At 48.5% G+C, this 19,065-nt stretch overlaps 1 protein-coding gene across 1 annotated transcript in view; it reads left to right on the top strand.

Annotated features, from left to right (window-relative positions):
• Positions 1-19,065, top strand: part of LOC147684854 (maestro heat-like repeat-containing protein family member 1) — a 90,706-nt gene that overhangs the window by 29,678 nt on the left and 41,963 nt on the right. Inside the window, exon 12 of the mRNA XM_086942398.1 lies at positions 12,570-12,677. Coding sequence (XP_086798524.1) covers positions 12,570-12,677 — 108 coding nt within the window. The remainder of the gene's footprint in view (positions 1-12,569; positions 12,678-19,065) is intronic.

Here is a 19,065-nt window from a genome sequence, read left to right as displayed (position 1 = left end):
GTGGTTCGCCACAAGGCCAACAAGGCCTGAACAGCGGAGCCCAGCGCTATTGCCATCAATCGACCCCTGCGAGCTCTTAATGGGAAGGTTAGGACATTGGGAAGCCCCAACAGGACATGTGTCAATGTGCCTCTCTCCCCGCAACCCCTCCAGCAGTAACAATCCCCAACTTGGCCCATCTCCTGCAAGCGTTCCGGTGTATAATACCAGTAGGTTACTAATTTGGTAAATGTGTCTGTCAACCCCATGTGGTAGGCCGAGTGTTGAGCGGGATAATAGATGTCTTCCTATTCTTTGTTGCTCAGGGTCCGCCCTTGTTCCCTTTCCCACCTTGCCCGTCCTGCATTATAAACGGGTGAGTATCTGTCCAGGAGGAACCGATATATGTCTGAGATGAGCCGTTTGTATGTAGTGCGCGTAAGAAGCCAGTATTCGTATTTGCTAAGCTTGCGCGTTGCGTCCTCACGGGTCAGGGGGTGAAGCGCCCAGTGTCGGACCTGAAGGTACCTAAGACGTTCGGCTTCCGGTAGGCCATAGGTCTTCCGGAATTCTTCAAAAGGCATCACTCCTTCACCTGAGTACTAATGAAAGAGGCACCGGCATCCCGCGGGGCGCCACCGTGCAAATGCCTGACCATCCCTGCCCGGGCCAAAGTCTGGATTCTCCAACAAAGGCGTAAGGGGGGACGGAAAGGTCGTCAAGTTGTGCAGGATACAAGTTCGATCCCAGACCTCGAGCGGGACCCTCGTAATAAACGAGGCATATAAATTTGGGGGCCGATGCTGGCGACGCAAGAAGGGCACCTCTTGTAACGGACGTCCCGCCACCGCCTGATCCGGGAACAGCCAATGTCGTTCCGATTCCCATTTACTCCATTCCACAAGGAAAGAATCGTCATCTTTACCGCCGCCACTTGACCCAGCTAGGAGAGCGGGAGATGACGCCACCGCCCGACTTCCGTACGAATAGTGAAACTAAGGTTGGCGTAATTGATACGCACCGTGTCCGGCAGTGTAGCCGCCAGTTGTATGCCCAGGTAGAGGACTGCACCATCCGCCCATCCGAAGGAGAACTGCGCTTCCAGCGAAGCTCGCGTCTGTGCCTCCAGGGAGAGATCGTGGGCTACCAATTTTGCCATGTTAACTTTAAAACTGGAAGCCTTTGCAAACGCATCCAGGATCGCCACGCCAGCCGGTAAGGATGTCGCAGGGAAGGCAAAGGAGAGAAGGAGGTCATCGGCATATAAACTAATCGTGTGGATATATGCCCCGAATTTAATTCCTCTAACAATGGGATCCGTATGTATGGCCTGCGCCAAAGGTTCCATATACAGCGCGAAAAGCAGGGGTGAGAGCGGACACCCCTGCCGGGTTCCGCGTTCGATGGAGAACGTGGGCGATGAGCAGCCGTTTACCCGGACCGACGCAGTAGGGAAGGTATAACAATTTAGAATCCACGTGCAAAATTTTTCTCCTAACCCTGCCTTGATGAGCATCTGCACCAGGTACGGCCAGTGGACACGATCAAAGGCCTTCTCCGCATCGATCGCCAACATCATGAACTCGCCCGGCAGCCTAGAGACCCACTCCACCAGGTGGAGCGCCCTTTTTGTATTATCGACCGTTTGGCGCTCCGGGATGAAGCTGGCTTGGTCCGTATCAATCAGGCCCTGCATAAGTGGGCTTAACCGTGTCGCCAGTATGCTGGTGTAGAGCTTAAGATCCACATTAAGCAATGATATAGGACAGTAGGCACCACATTGTGCTCGATCCTTCCCTGGTTTGGGGATAACAGATATCACGGCACTCATCAGGTCCCTCGGGATGGCACCGGGGTCGGAGAAGGAATTAAAAAGGGCAGTCAGTAACGGGGCAACCTGTGGACAAAAAGTTTTGTAAAAGGTGGCGGTGAAGCCATCCGGTCCAGGCGCCTTAGCTAGTTTTGAGGCGTGCAATCGCCGCAATAACCTCTTCAGGGCGGATCGCTCTCTCAAGGAGCTCCGACTGCTCCGTTGATAAAGCCGGAAGGGATACTGAGTCCAGGAAGGCTGCACTATCCGCAGGATCAAGTTGAGCCCCCTCGTATAATGTAGTATAAAAGTCGCTAAAGGCTTTCGCTATGGCTCCATCCTCGGTCACTATATCCCCTCTCCGCGTGCGGATCTCCAGCACTGTGTGCCGCTGTTGAAGCTCACGGAGAGCGCGGCCCAGCAGCCTCCCGCACCTGTCACCCCCTGTGTAATACGCATGTCTCACCTGCAGTGCCGCGTATTCTGCCCTATCTTGGTCCAAAGCTGCCAGCTGTTGATGTGCTACGCGCAGCTGTCTCCACACCCGTGGCGCCCCGTCCTTTGATGTATCTATTCCAATTCTTTCGTACGGGAAGAGAGCTCTTCCCTCTTACGGGCCCTCTCCGCATTTTCTGCCGCCGAGATTGCTATGAATCCGCCCCGCAGGATCGATTTGAGCGCCACCCAGTGAGTCACATGGGAAGTGTCCGTTGGATGGTTGTGCACCAGATACTCAGTTATAGCTCCCTTGATTTTGGCCACTACCTCCTGTCTATGCAATAACGTATCGCGCAATCTCCAGCAACGAGCACTGCGCCCAGAAGGTGGGAAAGTGAACACCGCAGTGAGAGGTGCATGGTCAAAAAGCGCTGCTGCCCCTATCTCCACACTAGACGCTAGCGCTCGAAGCGAGGCAGAGGTTAGAAGGTAGTCTAGGCACGCATAGGTTTTGTGGGCGTTGGAGTAGTATGTGTAGTCCCGGTCACCCAGGTGTAAAGAGCACCACAAGTCTGTCATGCCCAGCTCTGTCAGTCTTTTCCAACCCCCCTCTGATAGAGTACCGGCTTGCGTGGACCGCTGCGCTGATCTGTCAAGGAGGTTGTCAAAAACTAAATTAAGGTCCCCCCCTTACCAGAACGTGTCTATCAGGTGCTGCCGCCGCCTCATTAAACATTTGGTGCATAAACCGAAATTACCGTGAAGGTGTCAGTTCCCAGTGAAAATCTGCAGGACAGGAGACACCCTTTAAGCCCTGTCCCCCAGTGCAGCATCTTCCCCTTAAATCGCTGCGACACCAGAATTGCCACACCTGCAGTCTTTGTGGGTGCGGAGGAGAAAACTTGCGTTGGAAAGTGACGGGATTTGAGCCTGTGGCAGTCTTTAGCTAGCAAGTGCGTCTCCTGGAGGAGGCAAATATCTGCTTTGGAATTTGCCAGCAGAGACAGCACTGCCCGCCTATTTGCGGGATTATTAAGCCCGCGCACAATCTGCGTGAGGATACACAACTCAGCTGCAGGTATAAGGATTTATCCCCCACACATGCTCTGAGACACCAGTCATTGGCCTACACATCAGCCATAGTCTGTATCGCAGTTGCCCCGACCACCCGGGACCCCCTAGTCTCCGCAGCTCACAACCCTCTCTCAGTCTAACACTCTCTGCAATTCCCAGCCGTTCTCGGACCTGGAATCCTCCCCCGTACCAACAAAACCCCCATCCCTACCATGAAAAAAACCAATTACAACCCCCACCCCACCAAAAAAACCAAGGTGCAAACTTTGGAAGTCCTTCATCTAGAGATGAAAAGGAAAAATCACAACATGGGGTAGTCTTACTAGTTTGTCCGGGAGCACTTTCCAGCCAACTGCAGCGTGATTTGAACGGGTAACTATGCCACCAGTTCTTAGTGGGTCCTTCACTCTGTGGGGTCAGCACCCCCATCTATGGCCACTGCCTCCAGTGCTGCACGCTGACCCGCTGCAATTTCTGTCGCTGGAGGTTTCTTCACTCTTTTCCGCCTCCGTCTCTGAGGTGGCTCTCTGGTCCTCGTCTTCGTCCTCCAGTTGTTCAATTCCCAACAGACGGCAGGCCTCCGAAACCGACCAGAGCTGGTATTGCTTGTTCTCCAGCCTGAAGACCAGACGGAAGGGGTGTCCCCAGCTATATGGAATGTTCTTTTGTTGTAGGTGGGACGTGACCGGTTTGAAAAGACGGTGCTTGTGTAGCGTGAGGGCTGCTAAATCCTGGAAAAGCAATGGCGACGTACCCTGGAACGAGATCGGGTTCTTCTGTCGTGCCCTTTGCAGTATCTCCTCCTTGGTGCGAAAGTCCTGGACACACACCAATATATCTGGGGGGGGGCGCCGTCGATGCTCGGGGAGGCCCCGTTCTATGTGGCCCGTCGAGTTGGAGGGTCGAGTCCAATGGGCGCCCCAGCACATGATTGAAGAGCTCCCTGGCATAGCGAAACGTGTCCTGGGTGGCCTCGGACATGGCAACATTGCAAATACGGATGTTGTGTCGTCTCGAATGATTCTCCCAGTCTTCCATGTGAAGCTGAAGATCCACCTGCTGGTCATGCAGTGGATGATTTCTTGCTGCAGGGCTGCCAGTTCAGTGTCCCTATTGTCGATTTAGTCTCAAGGTCCGCCACTCTTTCTCCTAGGCCATCCATCTCACGCCGGACTTCCTTAATTTCACTGGTAAATTCTGTTTTGAAGGTTTGGATGTCATCCCGTAGGGAAGTAAAGAGGCATTCCTAAAAACGCCTTTGTGGTGGGCTCTGACCCATTGTCCTTGCCCTGCTCCATTTTCTTCGGGCCTGGGACCGCGGTATCTTTCTGTGGGGGGTCTGTGTTTTCGCAAAAAGGTCTTTCACCATTTTGCCGCGGGTGCCCCTTCCAGCCGACATCCTATGACCCCTCGGACTGTAGGCCTAGTCTCCTTCCCTGCCGCTCCTGCAAGGTGATTCTGGTCTGTCGCAATATCCGCTCCTCCAGCTCGCCACGTCCGGCGCGTTCGTCTCCCTGCACCTTGCCAGTACCTGCTCGTCATCCTTCCGCACCCGGCTTTGTAAACTCTGGGGAAACCGGTCACTTCCACATACTTCCAGGAGGGCCACAAACTCCTCTGGGCACTCTCTCAACCACCGCAGTCGGCCCCTGCAGTATCTTCCTCACCTTTTCCCAGCTCTCGGGCCGGTGGGCGTCTTGCTCTGGGCTCACCGGGCAATGGTCTCCGGTTCTGGACATCCTCTGCTTCCACGGGCTGCGTGACCCAGGTACCGAGTGGGCACCCTCAAGTGGCGTTGCAGTCCCCACCGGTCAAGCGGGACATAGGCCTCACACACCTCAGTCGATTCATCACCTACATCCCTGGCAAGACCTGTCTGTCAGGGGTATTCCTTCCGTAGTGAGTGCACACTGCCGGCTCGTGGCCCCTCAACTCTCCGGTCGGCCGCCAGGGGCCCCCGCACACCAGTCGCACTCCAGGCCTCCTCCACCGCACCACCGGCTGCTGATCCCGATCCTCGGGACCCTCGGCGCTGCACCACGACTCCACAGGTCCCCTGAGTCTCCAAGGTCCCAGAAGCACACTCCGTTCGATTATGGCCGCCGCCGCAGGAGTTAATGCTGCTCACCTCCGGGCTTCCAGGCAAAGTACTGCAGCAGCCTTGTGCCCGCCCCACTCTTGGCCCTGCAAATTCCAGGCCGGCCTCCCGTCCTCCGCTCGGGCCGGGCCTCGTTCTCAGCGCCGTGGGGGATGGGCGCCTTGTGATCTCCGAGCGTTAGGCGACCCGGCGCGCGAGGCGCCTCTCTCCTGGTGGGGTCTCCGGACCCGTTCCGCTATGTTCGCGGTTCCGACAACCCACGGGCCCAATTCTGCGGACCCCGGCGTGCCAGAATCGGTGCTACAATACAATACGGCCGTCGGCAGGATCAGTGGACTCACACGTCTGCTCTCGCCGCCATCTTCTGGACCCTAGTTTAGAAAGGTCCCCCTCACAAGCCTCCTCAGTCTGTGATGGTGGCATGGGATTTGCCACTTTTACTATGAGTCCCAATACTTTGGGCAAGTACAGACAGGAGTGCTTAATCAATGGTCAGAAAGCTGTGGCATTCAGGGACACAGGGGCTAGTGTCATCACAGTGACAGGGAAACTAGTCCCCCAATACCAGCTTTTACCTGAGTTTAAGTACCAGGTGACAAAGATTGATGGTATCAGAACAGGTCACCCCATGGGCATAGTTATTCTCAGCTAGGGAGGGGTCACTGGCCAAAAGAGAGTGGCAGTGTTCCCAAATTTGCCTGTAGATTGGAGGAACCCCCTATCAGCAGATTAGTGGCACCCAGTCTAGTAGCCCTAGCAAAGCGAAAATTCCTCAACCCCCTGAGGGATCCCTTTTGACAGTGAATAGGGACCAACCCCAGATGGACTCTGTTGGGCAAGGGTAAACCTGGGACCTAAAGGTTCCAAACCTGCTTTGTCCCTCCAGTGTTCCACCCAAAAAGAATCTCAACCCCCAGCTATAGGCAGCCAAAGGTTAATCCCTAGAGTGAAGTGCAACTCAGTTGTGGAAAGAAAGGCATCCATGGTGACCAGTGATCTGAGGAAGCTGAGACCAACTTTATTAGGGCCACACTCAGACACCTCACTAGCCTTTTACTTTACCAAAACACACCACAGTTAGTAATTCCCCATGGTGGAGACCCTCTCACACCCTTAGGGTGAGGGATTGCTTAGTGGACCATAAGACAGGGGGTAACCATGCCAGTGCAGGTACTTTCTTATGTGGCCACTTAGTCAATAAAGGCTCAACTGGGTAAGGTTAGCTTATATTCTTTCGTTTGGGGGGGGGGGGGTTATGTAGGAAGGTGGAATCTGACTACATGGTTTCCCCCACTTTTTACCTGGTCTTTTGATGGTTTTTGACTTAGTTTGGCTGGGAACCTGCTAATCAGGTCTCCAGCCTATCTGCTTTCTCTTATAAATTGGTTCCATGTACTTTAGATACACTCAAAATTGGATTCTGGGGTACCCTTATAAGTCCCTTGTATATGGTATACTATGTACCCAGGCCATAGATACCCCCGAGGCCTCCCAGGGGCCTCCCAGGGGCTGCAGCATGTATTATGTCACCCCTGGAAAGCCTTCCAAAATGACACAACAGGTCTGCTACAGCAGCCTGTGTAAGGTGGTGTATGCACCCCTTACTCAGATATAGGTTTCCTATATCTACCTTATCGCTACACATATGAACATATCAGTCACCCCTTTGGCAGACCTTATCAATACTGAAGGTGGGGTGCTGGGTTTTGTGTGAGAGGGTGCCCATGCATGAGCAGTGCCCCTCTGCAGCCTTCAGAATCTATCTTCCGGGGTTGTTAGTGATGCAGCCAAGACCATATACTCTTAAGTGCAGTATAACCTCGTGGTAAATGCTAACTTTAAAAGGGCTGCACAGAACCATGTTGTGTTTGGTGTCAAACACCTTGGAATCGTACCTCCACACCAGTAACTGGTGTGGGGGTATGATTTCTCCATGGCAGAACCACTAGTGTGGGGCACCAGGCTACCCGTTACCAGCTTTCCTTAACCCTGGCATTACAAAATGGATGCTGCAGCCACAGACATGAGTCTGGCCTCCTGCTGCTGGACAAAACTCCGGCAGGGGAGGGATGGACAATAGGTTTCCAGTCACAGGGAGGTGTAACTACCTCCAAGACAGGCTTTAGTGTATTGGGGCTGGGCGGGTGCACTCCAAGAGTGCTTTGAAGTCTGCACTTGGGGCACATTTGGTGTCCCTGTGCATAGCCCAGTTCAAACCAGTTGCAGAGGATACCAGCCCCTGCTCTGGTGCGAAACTGGAAAAAGGAAATGGGTGTAGCCACCCCTCTTTCCAAACCCTCCCATAGGTGGTTCTCCAGAGTTTGTGCCACTTCTTCCTTGGGTATAAAGTAGGAACCCCTGACTACAGGACTTTAGAGTTACCTGGATGAAACTCCGACACTGAATCCTGAAAGTTTGACAATCTACACGATGCTAGATGACTGAAGAATCTCCCTTGGAGTAAGGGAGTTACTCCCCTGCGTAGCAGGCACCGAAGACGCATCTGATCGGTTTGCATCTATGAAGCTCCCGCCGTACTCTGAAGAATTTTCAACACAGGAGGTGTGTTCCCAGACTTTCCAGAAGTGAACCCAAGCTCTCAGCAAGGCTGAGACCCGTAGCCCTTGTGGGGACTGTGGAACCGAAACCCCTGGACACCGTGCACATTTGCAAGTGCATATGCTTCTTGGTGATCTATGAGGCTGTGCTTTGGGTTACTTGTAGCCCAGACCCCGTGCAGCGTTTCCACCAAAGATTGTTGGCCTACACTTCATAAGTGTTCCCTGAGCCGACCCTTTGTGTTTTCTCTCGAGGTACCTTCGCAATCCCTGGTTCATCAACCTGTGGGTCCCTGAGAAGGCAACTTTAACTTTCCTTGGGCTTCCCTGGTTGCTTCAGACGTGCCCTGACTCTACATCACTTGGTGAGTCCCCTGAACCCTGCTAGTCCACACCAAAGCATCTTTTCTCCTTCTGCGTGGGTTGCTATTGCTAAGACTTGTGTTCAATCAGAGCACCGATGCCGCAGCACTCAACATCCTTTGTAGGACAGCTCGAATCTAGCTCTTGGTCGTATCGATGCCTCTTGGTCCTCGTTGCTGCAGAGTCAAGCTTCACCTCTTCGCACCTGAATCACCAGACATCTGTGGGCCTCGTCTATCATGCCCCTGTTCACTGGCAGGTGACCCAGACTCTGCCCCCTCTGCTTTCAGGTCCTTCACATCTTCGATCCAGGCTAGGATCACACTGGACACTTTCCTTCTTCACGACAGCAGCACTTTGCAGAAGGTCACCATTGAAAATGATAATTCCCAACACCATTTGACACCTATGCACCCGGCTTCCCTAGGTGAGGTAACTTGAGTTCTCCGGTGTTCCTGTGAGTGTTGGCCCTATAACCCCTTAAGTCTAAAGGGGTTTGCTCAAAGTCCTCTCCTAAGTGTCCTTAAACTTTAAAATTTCAACCGTGACTTTCCCCATAGGAGCTAACGGAGCTTGCGGCTGTGTTCAAACACTGCACACGTCCCCCGTGGGTCCCCTGTGTTACTACCTTGGGTGGTTCCTTAGGGTCCCGGCGATTCTACAGGCTCTAGGCCTTGTGTGTAGTCAAGTTGTGGTTCTTATACCACTTTCTTAATATATGGTTTGGTCTCCCTGTGGTGCCCATTGTATATTGTGCTATTTACTTAAGTTCTATCGTGTTAATGTTGTCTACCTGGCTCTGTAATCTCATAAAGACATTACTAGAGAGTGTTTAGTAATAAATACATATATGTTATATATACATATGTGTGTCTTGTAAAGCGCACTGCTACCCGGAGGCGTCCTGGTGCTATAGACCGCTGGGGAACCCGTCCTGGCTTTCCCTGTGAGATGTTCCCTCCTGGGTATCTCCAAGGTGAAACCAGGCATCCCCGGCATTTGTGGGGGGCCGTTGTGGAGATGAGGCAAGCTAATGCCCAGAGTTGCCGAGTGTGATCCCTGGTTAGAGTAGGCACCGAGGCGAGAATTATCGAGTCCCCTGACCCTGGTTCACGACCCTGCCGCGTCGGGGATTGAACCCTGGTCCCGGGCCGTTCTCTGCTTCCAGGTCTGCCAACTCTAACCAGTGAACCACACCACTCCATATATATATATATATATATATATATATATATATATATATATATATATATATATATAAATCCGACAACTGGTGTAGTCCTATTTGAAGAAACCAGAGTCGAGGCCCAAATATATTTTCAGTGCTCAAGGTTTTATTTGGCAAAGATTCAACAGCCCCAATGCGTTTCGAGGTAAGCCTACCTCTTGGACCCGTGACCAAGAGGTAGGCTTACCTCGAAACGCGTTGGGGCTGTTGAATCTTTGCCAAATAAAACCTTGAGCACTGAAAATATATTTGGGCCTCGACTCTGGTTTCTTCAAATAGGACTACACCAGTTGTCGGATTCATTTAAAGGATCGGCGATCCTGTTGAAGCGCCCGCCGTGAAAGAGGCAGAAGCACGCCGCTTTTTCGTGTTGTATATATATATATATATATATATATATATATATTATTCACCAATGTGCCAAGAGCTTTTAGGAAGGCACACGATGATGTTCCGCCTGTGGCGTTTAGAAATGCAGCCTTTCTGTTATGCCCCATTTGCATGTACTTTCAATGTCGCACACAAAATTACTGGGTGGGCTTGGTTTACGATAATAAAAGTCACAGTAATTTTGTGTGCGACTTAGAGTGTCTTTGGCGCCCAGAAGAAGAGGATGTAATGCCTTGAAACGCGTCGGCGACATTGAAAGTACATGCAAATGGGGCATAACAGAAAGGCTGCATTTCTAAACGCCACAGGCGGAACATCATCGTGTGCCTTCCTAAAAGCTCTTGGCACTTTGGTGAATAACATATTGCACGGCAGCCTGGCCGTGAGGGAGTGCATCCGTCTTAAGTTGGAGGAGCAAAAGCTCATCAACGGTAGAAGCCGCCGCCATGAACTGCTCGATGGTGGAATACGGCGGTGATGTTCGCAATTAATTGCCTTTCTGGACGCCTCGCAGCCTACTAAGGTTTGAACAATTTGAAGACAATTTCCAGAGGCACTTTTGACTGACTGAGACTGTCAGCGCGCACATTCTAGACTACAAGTCCCAAAATGCACCCGGAATGGCAATGATGACACGCCCAATGGGTGGGCTTGGTTTACGATAATAAAAGTCACAGTAATTTTGTGTGCGACTTAGAGTGTCTTTGGCGCCCAGAAGAAGAGGATGTAATGCCTTGAAACGCGTCGGCGACATTGAAAGTACATGCAAATGGGGCATAACAGAAAGGCTGCATTTCTAAACGCCACAGGCTGAACATCATCGTGTGCCTTCCTAAAAGCTCTTGGCACTTTGGTGAATAATATATATATATATATATATATATATATATATATATATATATATATATATATATATATATATATATATATATATATATATATATATATATATATATATATATATATATATATATATATATATATAATATATATTTTTATATATATATATATATATATATATATATATATATATATTTATATATATATATTTATGTATGTATATCCCTTTTAAGAAAACTTGAGACTCGCTATATAATCCTTTTAGATACCAAGGCACCGTTTGGCCTCAACACAGGGGAGGACTGCCACACTTATCTCTGTATATATCTAAGTAAGACTTGTTGAGCCAGTCATCCATGCAACTTTAGAAATTTTGAGTTGTTGTACCTAAAACAGTATTGGTTGACTATGAACTGTGGATCATACATTCTGTTTGAACACACTATATCCCTTTTTCCCTCCATGACTAACAGATATTTTTTCATTTAGATTTTAATTTTATCACGCACTTGGTAGCACTTTCTTGCCATCAGCTTATGTTGCACAACTAGCATATTTTGCACAATTATAATGTTTACATCTCTGGCTTTGGTATTTGTCCACTGGGGCATCATTGCACTTTATTGATCTATGGGTTTCATTATATTATACCTTGATCAAATGTGTTTACAAATCAATTACAATTTTAGTTATATTTTAATATTTATATAACTATTTATAGGCCTTTTAACTTTTATAAGAATTTAAAAATTTATTACTGCCAATGCCTTGTAAATATGCATGTATTAACATGTATTGCAAAAGAGAAAAACAGTTTTATATTGTGCACAATTTCATAATGTTTATTATTGTAACATGTATTTATGATGCTTAATGTGTGACTTCTTAAATAGTATACGGGCATTCATGCCGTAATTATTTGTTTCGGGGATTAGAAACACTGACAGTATTTTTTCTGTTTCTAATACCATGTGATGGCACACTGCACTTTAAAAGGGTGATCAGCCCTCGTGACGTTGTCATGTGATCAAGGCTATCTCTAGCCGAAACGCGTCATGGCGGACTGGTGCTGGGCTACAAACTAAAATAAAAACATTTGCACCAAACTACGGGTCTTGCTGGTTCCTGTGTCTACTAATCGGCTGATTTGCTGTGTGTTGCCTTCAAGACTTAGCCTAAAGGCAGCTCTCCATAGCTACCATTAGGATAGCTTTCAATAAAGGTTGTCTTGACCTATCATCAGTAAGGGATGTTTGGACTGGTGCAAGGTGCCCACTATAACTAGTGGACAGCATATGTCAGACCAACTTCTCACACTCCAGAGATGCAAATTTCTTTTCCTTGTGTTCAGTCTTCACCCTTGTTAACATTAAATTTACATATAGCCCTCACGCTGGTGATCGAAGAGTCTATATGTTTATATTCTGCTCCTGAGTATGTGATATTGTTGCACAGTCCCCATCTGCTTTCGTCTGGATTGCTGCACTGTTGCTCTTTTCACAGTAATTTGCTGGCAGCATGCTTTTGTTTTGTGTGTTTCTTTATAAATCATGAACACTGTAAAGGTCTCCTTGTTTCTTCTGACCACTGATTTCACACCATACTAGTTAAGCGTTGCTGTATGTGTTCTCTGGTTCTTCTGCCATCATAATATTTCGTCATTACTGAGGTTGTTGTTAGCCATAGTTTGTTCACTCATCGTCTCAAAGTCAATGCACCCAGACGTCAGCTGTAGATACTGCATTTAAGCATGTATTACTGCTTTAAAGTTTCTTTCTGTTTTCTTTGCAGTTCCTGGGGACTATCCTGAAAAAAGTCCCATACAGAGAATGGCACATCTCATTAATGGAGGAGTTCAGCTTTCAGCTTCCCAGTTTTGTCCATCATGAGAATGAGGAGGTTAGTGCTCTCAAGGGTCAGCATTGAACCACTGGGGAAGTCAATTTAACACAAAGGAAGAGAAGGATAGAACTGTGTATTCTTATTGCACTGTGATTGGTAAAGTTCATTTTTATACTATGGGTACACAGGACTGGAATGGACCAGCCGGAAAAATAAGGTATGGTTCTCCCACTCCCTGTAAAAGCCGACCTACTAAGAATCAGATGGAGATGAACTCCTTCAGCTAAAAGGTACTCTTCATGTTAGAGCCACTCTCCATTCAGTCGATCTGAGGTCATAATTATGCAAAAAGCAGCTTAGGTATTGTTCCTATCAAAAAGCAAAGAAGAAAGACAGGCAAACAAAGAAGGGGGAATCCTAAGGATTATTTCCTGGTGCCCTCACACATCCATGAGGATGTCATGAATCATAGTGCGCGTTTTCTATGTAGGGTCAGCGCTGCAATGCCCCATGGGCCCCACAAAGTGCGTGTGTGGGTGTTTTGAATGTGTGGAGTGAATGTGTGCAGTGACGTGAAGGGAGACTAAAACTTGACTTTAATGTAATAGTTCCCTTGGAAGGATTAAAACAACATAATTTGATAGGGGCTACTACAGTGGTGTGATATACCCAAGTAGCCTAAATCTGTGAGCGTGGCCAGGTTGACATCTTTGGCCCCAAACAGCCTAACAAAATCCACAACAATTCTTCAGGACCCAAATAAATGGGGAAAACCCTTCCCTACTACTAAGTCGTGAAATGCAATGTAGGTATTCCCTCAGAAGAAAATACCTGTTTTAACATGTTTACAATTGATTTTTCAACCTAGACAATAAATGATGACAGTAAAGAAAACACACAGTAAACAAATGTTTTGTATGTATGGTTCAATACGCCACCAGAATGGCTTTTCCAGCTCACTGTATCATAGTGTCTCCAAAAGGTAGACATGTACATGCTATTGTTGGCGCTGATCAGTCGCCACAACCTGAAAGATTTGAAAAAAACAAGCTAGTGCATACAATAGAGCAGAACAGGCAAGTGGACATACATGGAATGTGTAATTGGAGTGATTGTTCTCAGGTGTGGTGTGTACGGCCCCGGGAAGGAGGGATGACCAAATAGCCAATGAGGAGAAGAAGGCAAGCCTGAGCCAATAGGAGCGAGCCCCCTCATATGCTAGTACGATAGACGTATCATCTCTCAGTGGCGGCCGTCTCAGAGTGTGTAGTGGTCAAATGCTGGCCAGCCCAAAGACACCATGGTTTTTTAAATGGGGCGTCTAAGCAGTAAAATAGGACAGTTGAATGTTTTCTTAATGGAGAGTGACGGTAAGAGAAAAGCATGGTGCACTGGCATATATAGTGACAGAGAGCAAGTCAGGTGCACATAACTGCAAGCCATCCCTCATGGTGGAATCTAGGCCTATTGGTTTCTGTGTTCATGTTGGAAATATGGTCCTCCTCATGTAATAAGTAACATGGGTGACCAAGTGGTCTATTTCCAATGGATTAGAGTGCTTGGAGAGCGCTATTTGGCAAATAAGGAGAAGAGAGAAGAGAAGGGGTACGCTGGTACGCTAGAGCCAATAGGAGCAAGCCCCTCGCCTGCGGGTGTAACAGAAGTATCATCCCTCAGTGCCAGCCATCCTGGAGTGTGTAGCGGTCAGATGGAGGATTGCCCATAGTCATCAATGGTATTAGTAAGGGGCCGTCGAAACAAGTTGACACACAGTAAAATGTTTTCTTATTGGAGGGTACTGCCTAATTGGTATCAACAAAAACATTCATATTAATGAAGAAGAGACCCATGCCAAGTCGTAAAATACTTTTCATAAGCACTGCTTAGTGTGGTGTGAGAGACTCTATAACAGGGCATTTCATATGTGACATAGTGTCAGTGGTGATATGGTAGATCATATTGCATGTATGAAGAGAATGTCAGTATATCCATGGTAAGGGAGTATCTGAATTTGCAGGGGACTGACTGGGGAATTACACCTCGCACCAGCCAGAGGTTTTCATTTTACAGACATTTACTGTTGGTGGAGAGGCAGAAAATCCACTGTTGCTCTCTTCTGAAAAGGTTAACCAGGCCCCATGAGTTAGTTGCTTCAAATTTGTCCTCCGGAGGTCATCTGGAGAGTAATTAGAGTCGCAAAAGTAATTGGACATTTTTGTAGAGCTGTTTCTGCAGTGGATATTGCGCCAGTGCTCCATTATTCTTGGTTTGATGGTGCTGGGGTCATTCCTACGTAATGAAGGCCACACGGGCAAGTGATCAGGTAGATGCCATTTTTTCTATTGCAGTTAGTGTAATTTTTCTGTATCTAGATGAACTGGGGACCTAACTTGACCTCTTTGGAATGTTTATAAGAGTGAGCATTCCCCGTAGGACTCACCGGGATAGTGTCTTGTGACAGGTGATAAGACCCACAAGGTGTTCTACATGAAAGACTGTTGAATGTGGGGCCTGGTTTGTACCAAGAGGTCCTTCAGGTTCTGGGTACACTTAAAAGTAAATTGTGGCAGTGGAATCTCAAGTGACCCAGTGCATAAAATTCCCCAATGTTTCATTATGGTGCGTTTGATCCGATTGGAGTTGGGGGTGAAGATAAGGGCACTAGTAAGGAAATTTTCTGTGGGTCTTGTGTTGGTCTCTAAAAGAGATTCCCATTAATTGTTTCGTGTACTTTTCTCAGCTAGTTTGATTACTCTGGATGCGTAGTACCAGGAGGACAGATTCCTACTTAGTTTTTTGGCTTGAGCGCGATGATCTTTCAAAAAGCTGCGATTTCTCCGGACACAGAGAAACTGCCCATATGGCAATTTCTCCAATAAGACTTTTGGATGGTGACTCTTAAATAACAAAAGACTGTTTCTATCAGTGATATTTTTTATAAGTCTTAGTGCATAGTTTCCCCACCTTAATGGAGATTAGTAAATCCAGGAATGGCATCTGCCTTGTTGAGGCAAACTGGGTGAATCTCAGGTATGAGTTAAGAGTACTAATCCAGCATCCAAATTCCTGGCATGTGGTGTTATCACCTTTCCAGAAGACCAGAATAATATCTATGTATCGTTGCCATGTTAGAATGTTGGCATTGAAAGGATTCATGTCACTAAAGATGCGTTGTTCTTCAAAATGGGCCATGTATTGACAGACCAGGCTCGGGGCAAGTGTTTTGCCCATTGATGTCCCTTGTATCTGATGATAGATCCAGGTATTGAATTAAAAAAGTCATTATTCTACGCTATCGTGGCACATTCGATAATAAAGTCGATCAGTGCTGCTGTTGTCCAAGTTTGTGCTCTGAGGCAGGCCTCAATGACCTCTATGGTGGCGTCTTGAGGGATGTTGGTGTACAAGGCCTCTAGGTCTAAGGTCAAAAGGAAGTTGATTTCCTGTTGATCATTGTTATCATCAATCAGGTTCAGCATGTCCCTTGTCCTAGAAGCCAGTGTTATAAGGTAGTGGTCGCATAACTTACTAAAAGTTTCCAATAGAGATCCAATGCTGTAGACGATTGGCCTTCCTGTAGGGGGGGCTGTTTTCCTTGTGTATTGTGGGCAATACGTAAAAGTAGCGGGTCCTTAGTAATGTATTCACCAGGAACACTGCTTCATGTTTAGCGATTCAATCTTGTGCCTCCGCCATCATGACCATGGATTGAATTTGTTTTATCAAAATCTCAGATGGATCTGAGCTCATTGAGCGGAAGTATCTCCAATTCGCTAGCTGGTGTGGGCCTTCTTGGTTGTAATCGGTGATGTCCATCACAACAATCGCTCTGCCCTTTTCTGCTGATTTGATCACGATCAAAGGATCCTCAGTCAAGGCTTTAACTGATCTGCGTTGTTCTGGATGACAAATTGTTGAAGAACCTAGGAGCTCTTATCTGTGCAGTCTTCTTCAGTATGGCTTTTTCAAAGATGAGGATCTCATTGGGTGACATGGCTGAAGTAGGTGTCAACTCAGATAGAATCCGCAGTCCTGGGTCCTAACTGTCAGGGGTTTCCCTGTTCTGAAAAAAATTCTTGAAGGCAAACTTGCGAAAGAACTGGTGACTTTTGCTTATGAGACAGAATTGCTCTCCCAGAGAGGTGGGCATGAATACAAGACCTTTGCGTAGTACTGCAATCTCGTCTTCTGTCAGAGCCCTCTTTGAGAGGTTAATGACAAGTGTTCCTTGGCCGACTGACTCCTGGTCTGCATCTTGGTTTCTTGCTGTTTCCAGTGCACTTATGTCTTGTTCCTCTTCTTCTTACTCTGCTCCCACCCAAAAAAGGTTGGGGAAAGGGGTGTTGGAAGAAGGGCTGCAGTGGTTGGGAGGGGACATCTGGAATCCAGGGTACCACATTTGTCGGTGTGCTGAAAATGGGGGTATTGGATATCCATACATGGATGCCGGGGAACCCTTTACCCGTCGTTCTCATTGCTGCCCCAACTGTCATTACTCAAAATGCTGTTTGAAGAATGATGTGTCCTGGGAGATGTGATAGAACCTTCATCTGAAGAGAGCTTATGCTGCAGGAGGTAATCCTTGTGCTATTTCATCTGGGCATTGATCTCTGAGAGCTGTGAATTGAATGCTGAGATACTGAACCCAGCTTTCAGTGCAATCCCTGTAATGTTGATTTTGATGATGAGTGCATCAGACAGGAATTTGGCCATGTTGATGATAAGAATGAGCCAGTAATGTGTGTATTCCATGTCGTTTGTGACCATTCTCATCCTGAACACCATAACATCAAGAAACAGGCGTGGTGCTGCAGTCACTAAGTGCTATATTTGGCTCTAAGGTACACTGCAGATGTCCTTACTTGTATGACCACCTTCACCTCCAACTCCGATCAGATCAAATGCACCATTATGTAACATTGGATTATTTTATGCACTGGGTCCCTTTAGATTCCACAGCCACAATTCACTTGTAAGTGTACCCAGAGCAAGCTGAAGGACCTCCTGGTATATATGAGACCCCATGTTCAACAGTCCCACATGCAGAAAACCTTGTGGGCCTTACCACCTGTCACAAGACAATATCTCTGTTTTCAACAGACACGGTCGCTCCAGACGCTGCTCCCCGCTCCGCCTGCCTGCTGAAGTGCCTCTGCTTCCCCACCTCGCTCTTCCGCAAGTACCCACAGAGTGTAATTTCATCTGCCTTAAGGAAGGAACCTCGCTGTGCATTAGTGTGTCTTAGCGCTCCGCCTGCATAACAACGCTGCTATTTATCACCTGGCATCTAGAATATTGTAGCGCTGCTATCACTATTGTCTGCCGGATCTCACCGGTGCCTTTATTATTCAGATCGCGCTATTCGACTCCTGTGCACCATTCCGGTCAGATATCGGCTGAGGCCATTTTGTGATTGCTGTTGTTGTTGTTGTTTGCTTCCTGTGCCTTCCCCGACCAGTCCCCGCCCAGTTCCCGCCTCCCTGCTGACCACCCCTCGCCCCTCCCCCCTCTCCATCCACTTATGACAGTTGTAGATTCGTGCAGCGTCCACGCGCAGCGGTCGCGCCCCATTCGCGCCGAAGGTGCGCCAAAGGTAAGCCCGTCTACGCCCGTCCGTGCCTGGACCGCGTCCAGCGCCAAACCCCCTGGCCCTCGCAATGCCCAGCCCTCCCGCATTACTTACGACGCCCCCACCCTCCTAGCCCTTAACCCCGGCTGCTCCCCCAACTGCGTCCAAGCCGCTCCTGGACTCACCCATGGACCCTTCTCTTGCAACTCCTGCAAGTTCGACGGCACCAAAACCAGCTCATCATCCACCAACACCAAACAGAGACCTGACACCAACCACCTAAAATGCATCCTGCTCAACACCCGCTCTATCCACAGACACGCCATCGACCTCTGGAATCTACTCGACACCATCTCACCGGACGTCGCCTTCCTAACAGAAACATGGATGAATGCCTCCTCAGCCCCAGACATTGCCATTGCCATCCGGGAAGGCTACAAGATCATCCACAAGGACCGCATCGAGCACACAGGAGGAGGCATCGCTATCGTCCATAAGAACTCCATCCGCATCTCAACCAGCTCTGACGTCAACCTTGCCAGCGCCGAACACCTCCACTTCCAGATCCACACCGACCTCAAGACCACACTCAGAGGCACCCTCCTCTACCGGCCTCCAGGACCCCGTGCACAATTCAGTGATGTCATCACTGACTTTATCACCCCACACGCCCTCCCCTCCGAGGACTACATTCTATTGGGAGACCTCAATTTTCACCTGGAAAAGAGCAACGACAGCAACGCCACCACCCTTCTGGACAATCTTGCCAACCTCGGACTCAAACAACTGGTCACTACCCCCACCCACATTGCAGGTCACACACTCGACCCTATCTTCACTTCCAGCAAACATGTCTCCTTCAGTCACACCACAGCT

This window comes from Lissotriton vulgaris, chromosome 10 (genome assembly GCF_964263255.1).
Source record: "Lissotriton vulgaris chromosome 10, aLisVul1.2, whole genome shotgun sequence".
NCBI classification, from domain to species: domain Eukaryota; kingdom Metazoa; phylum Chordata; class Amphibia; order Caudata; family Salamandridae; genus Lissotriton; species Lissotriton vulgaris.
The sequence above is the reverse complement of the archived record's forward strand: the minus strand, read 5'-3'. Positions and strand labels throughout refer to the sequence as shown.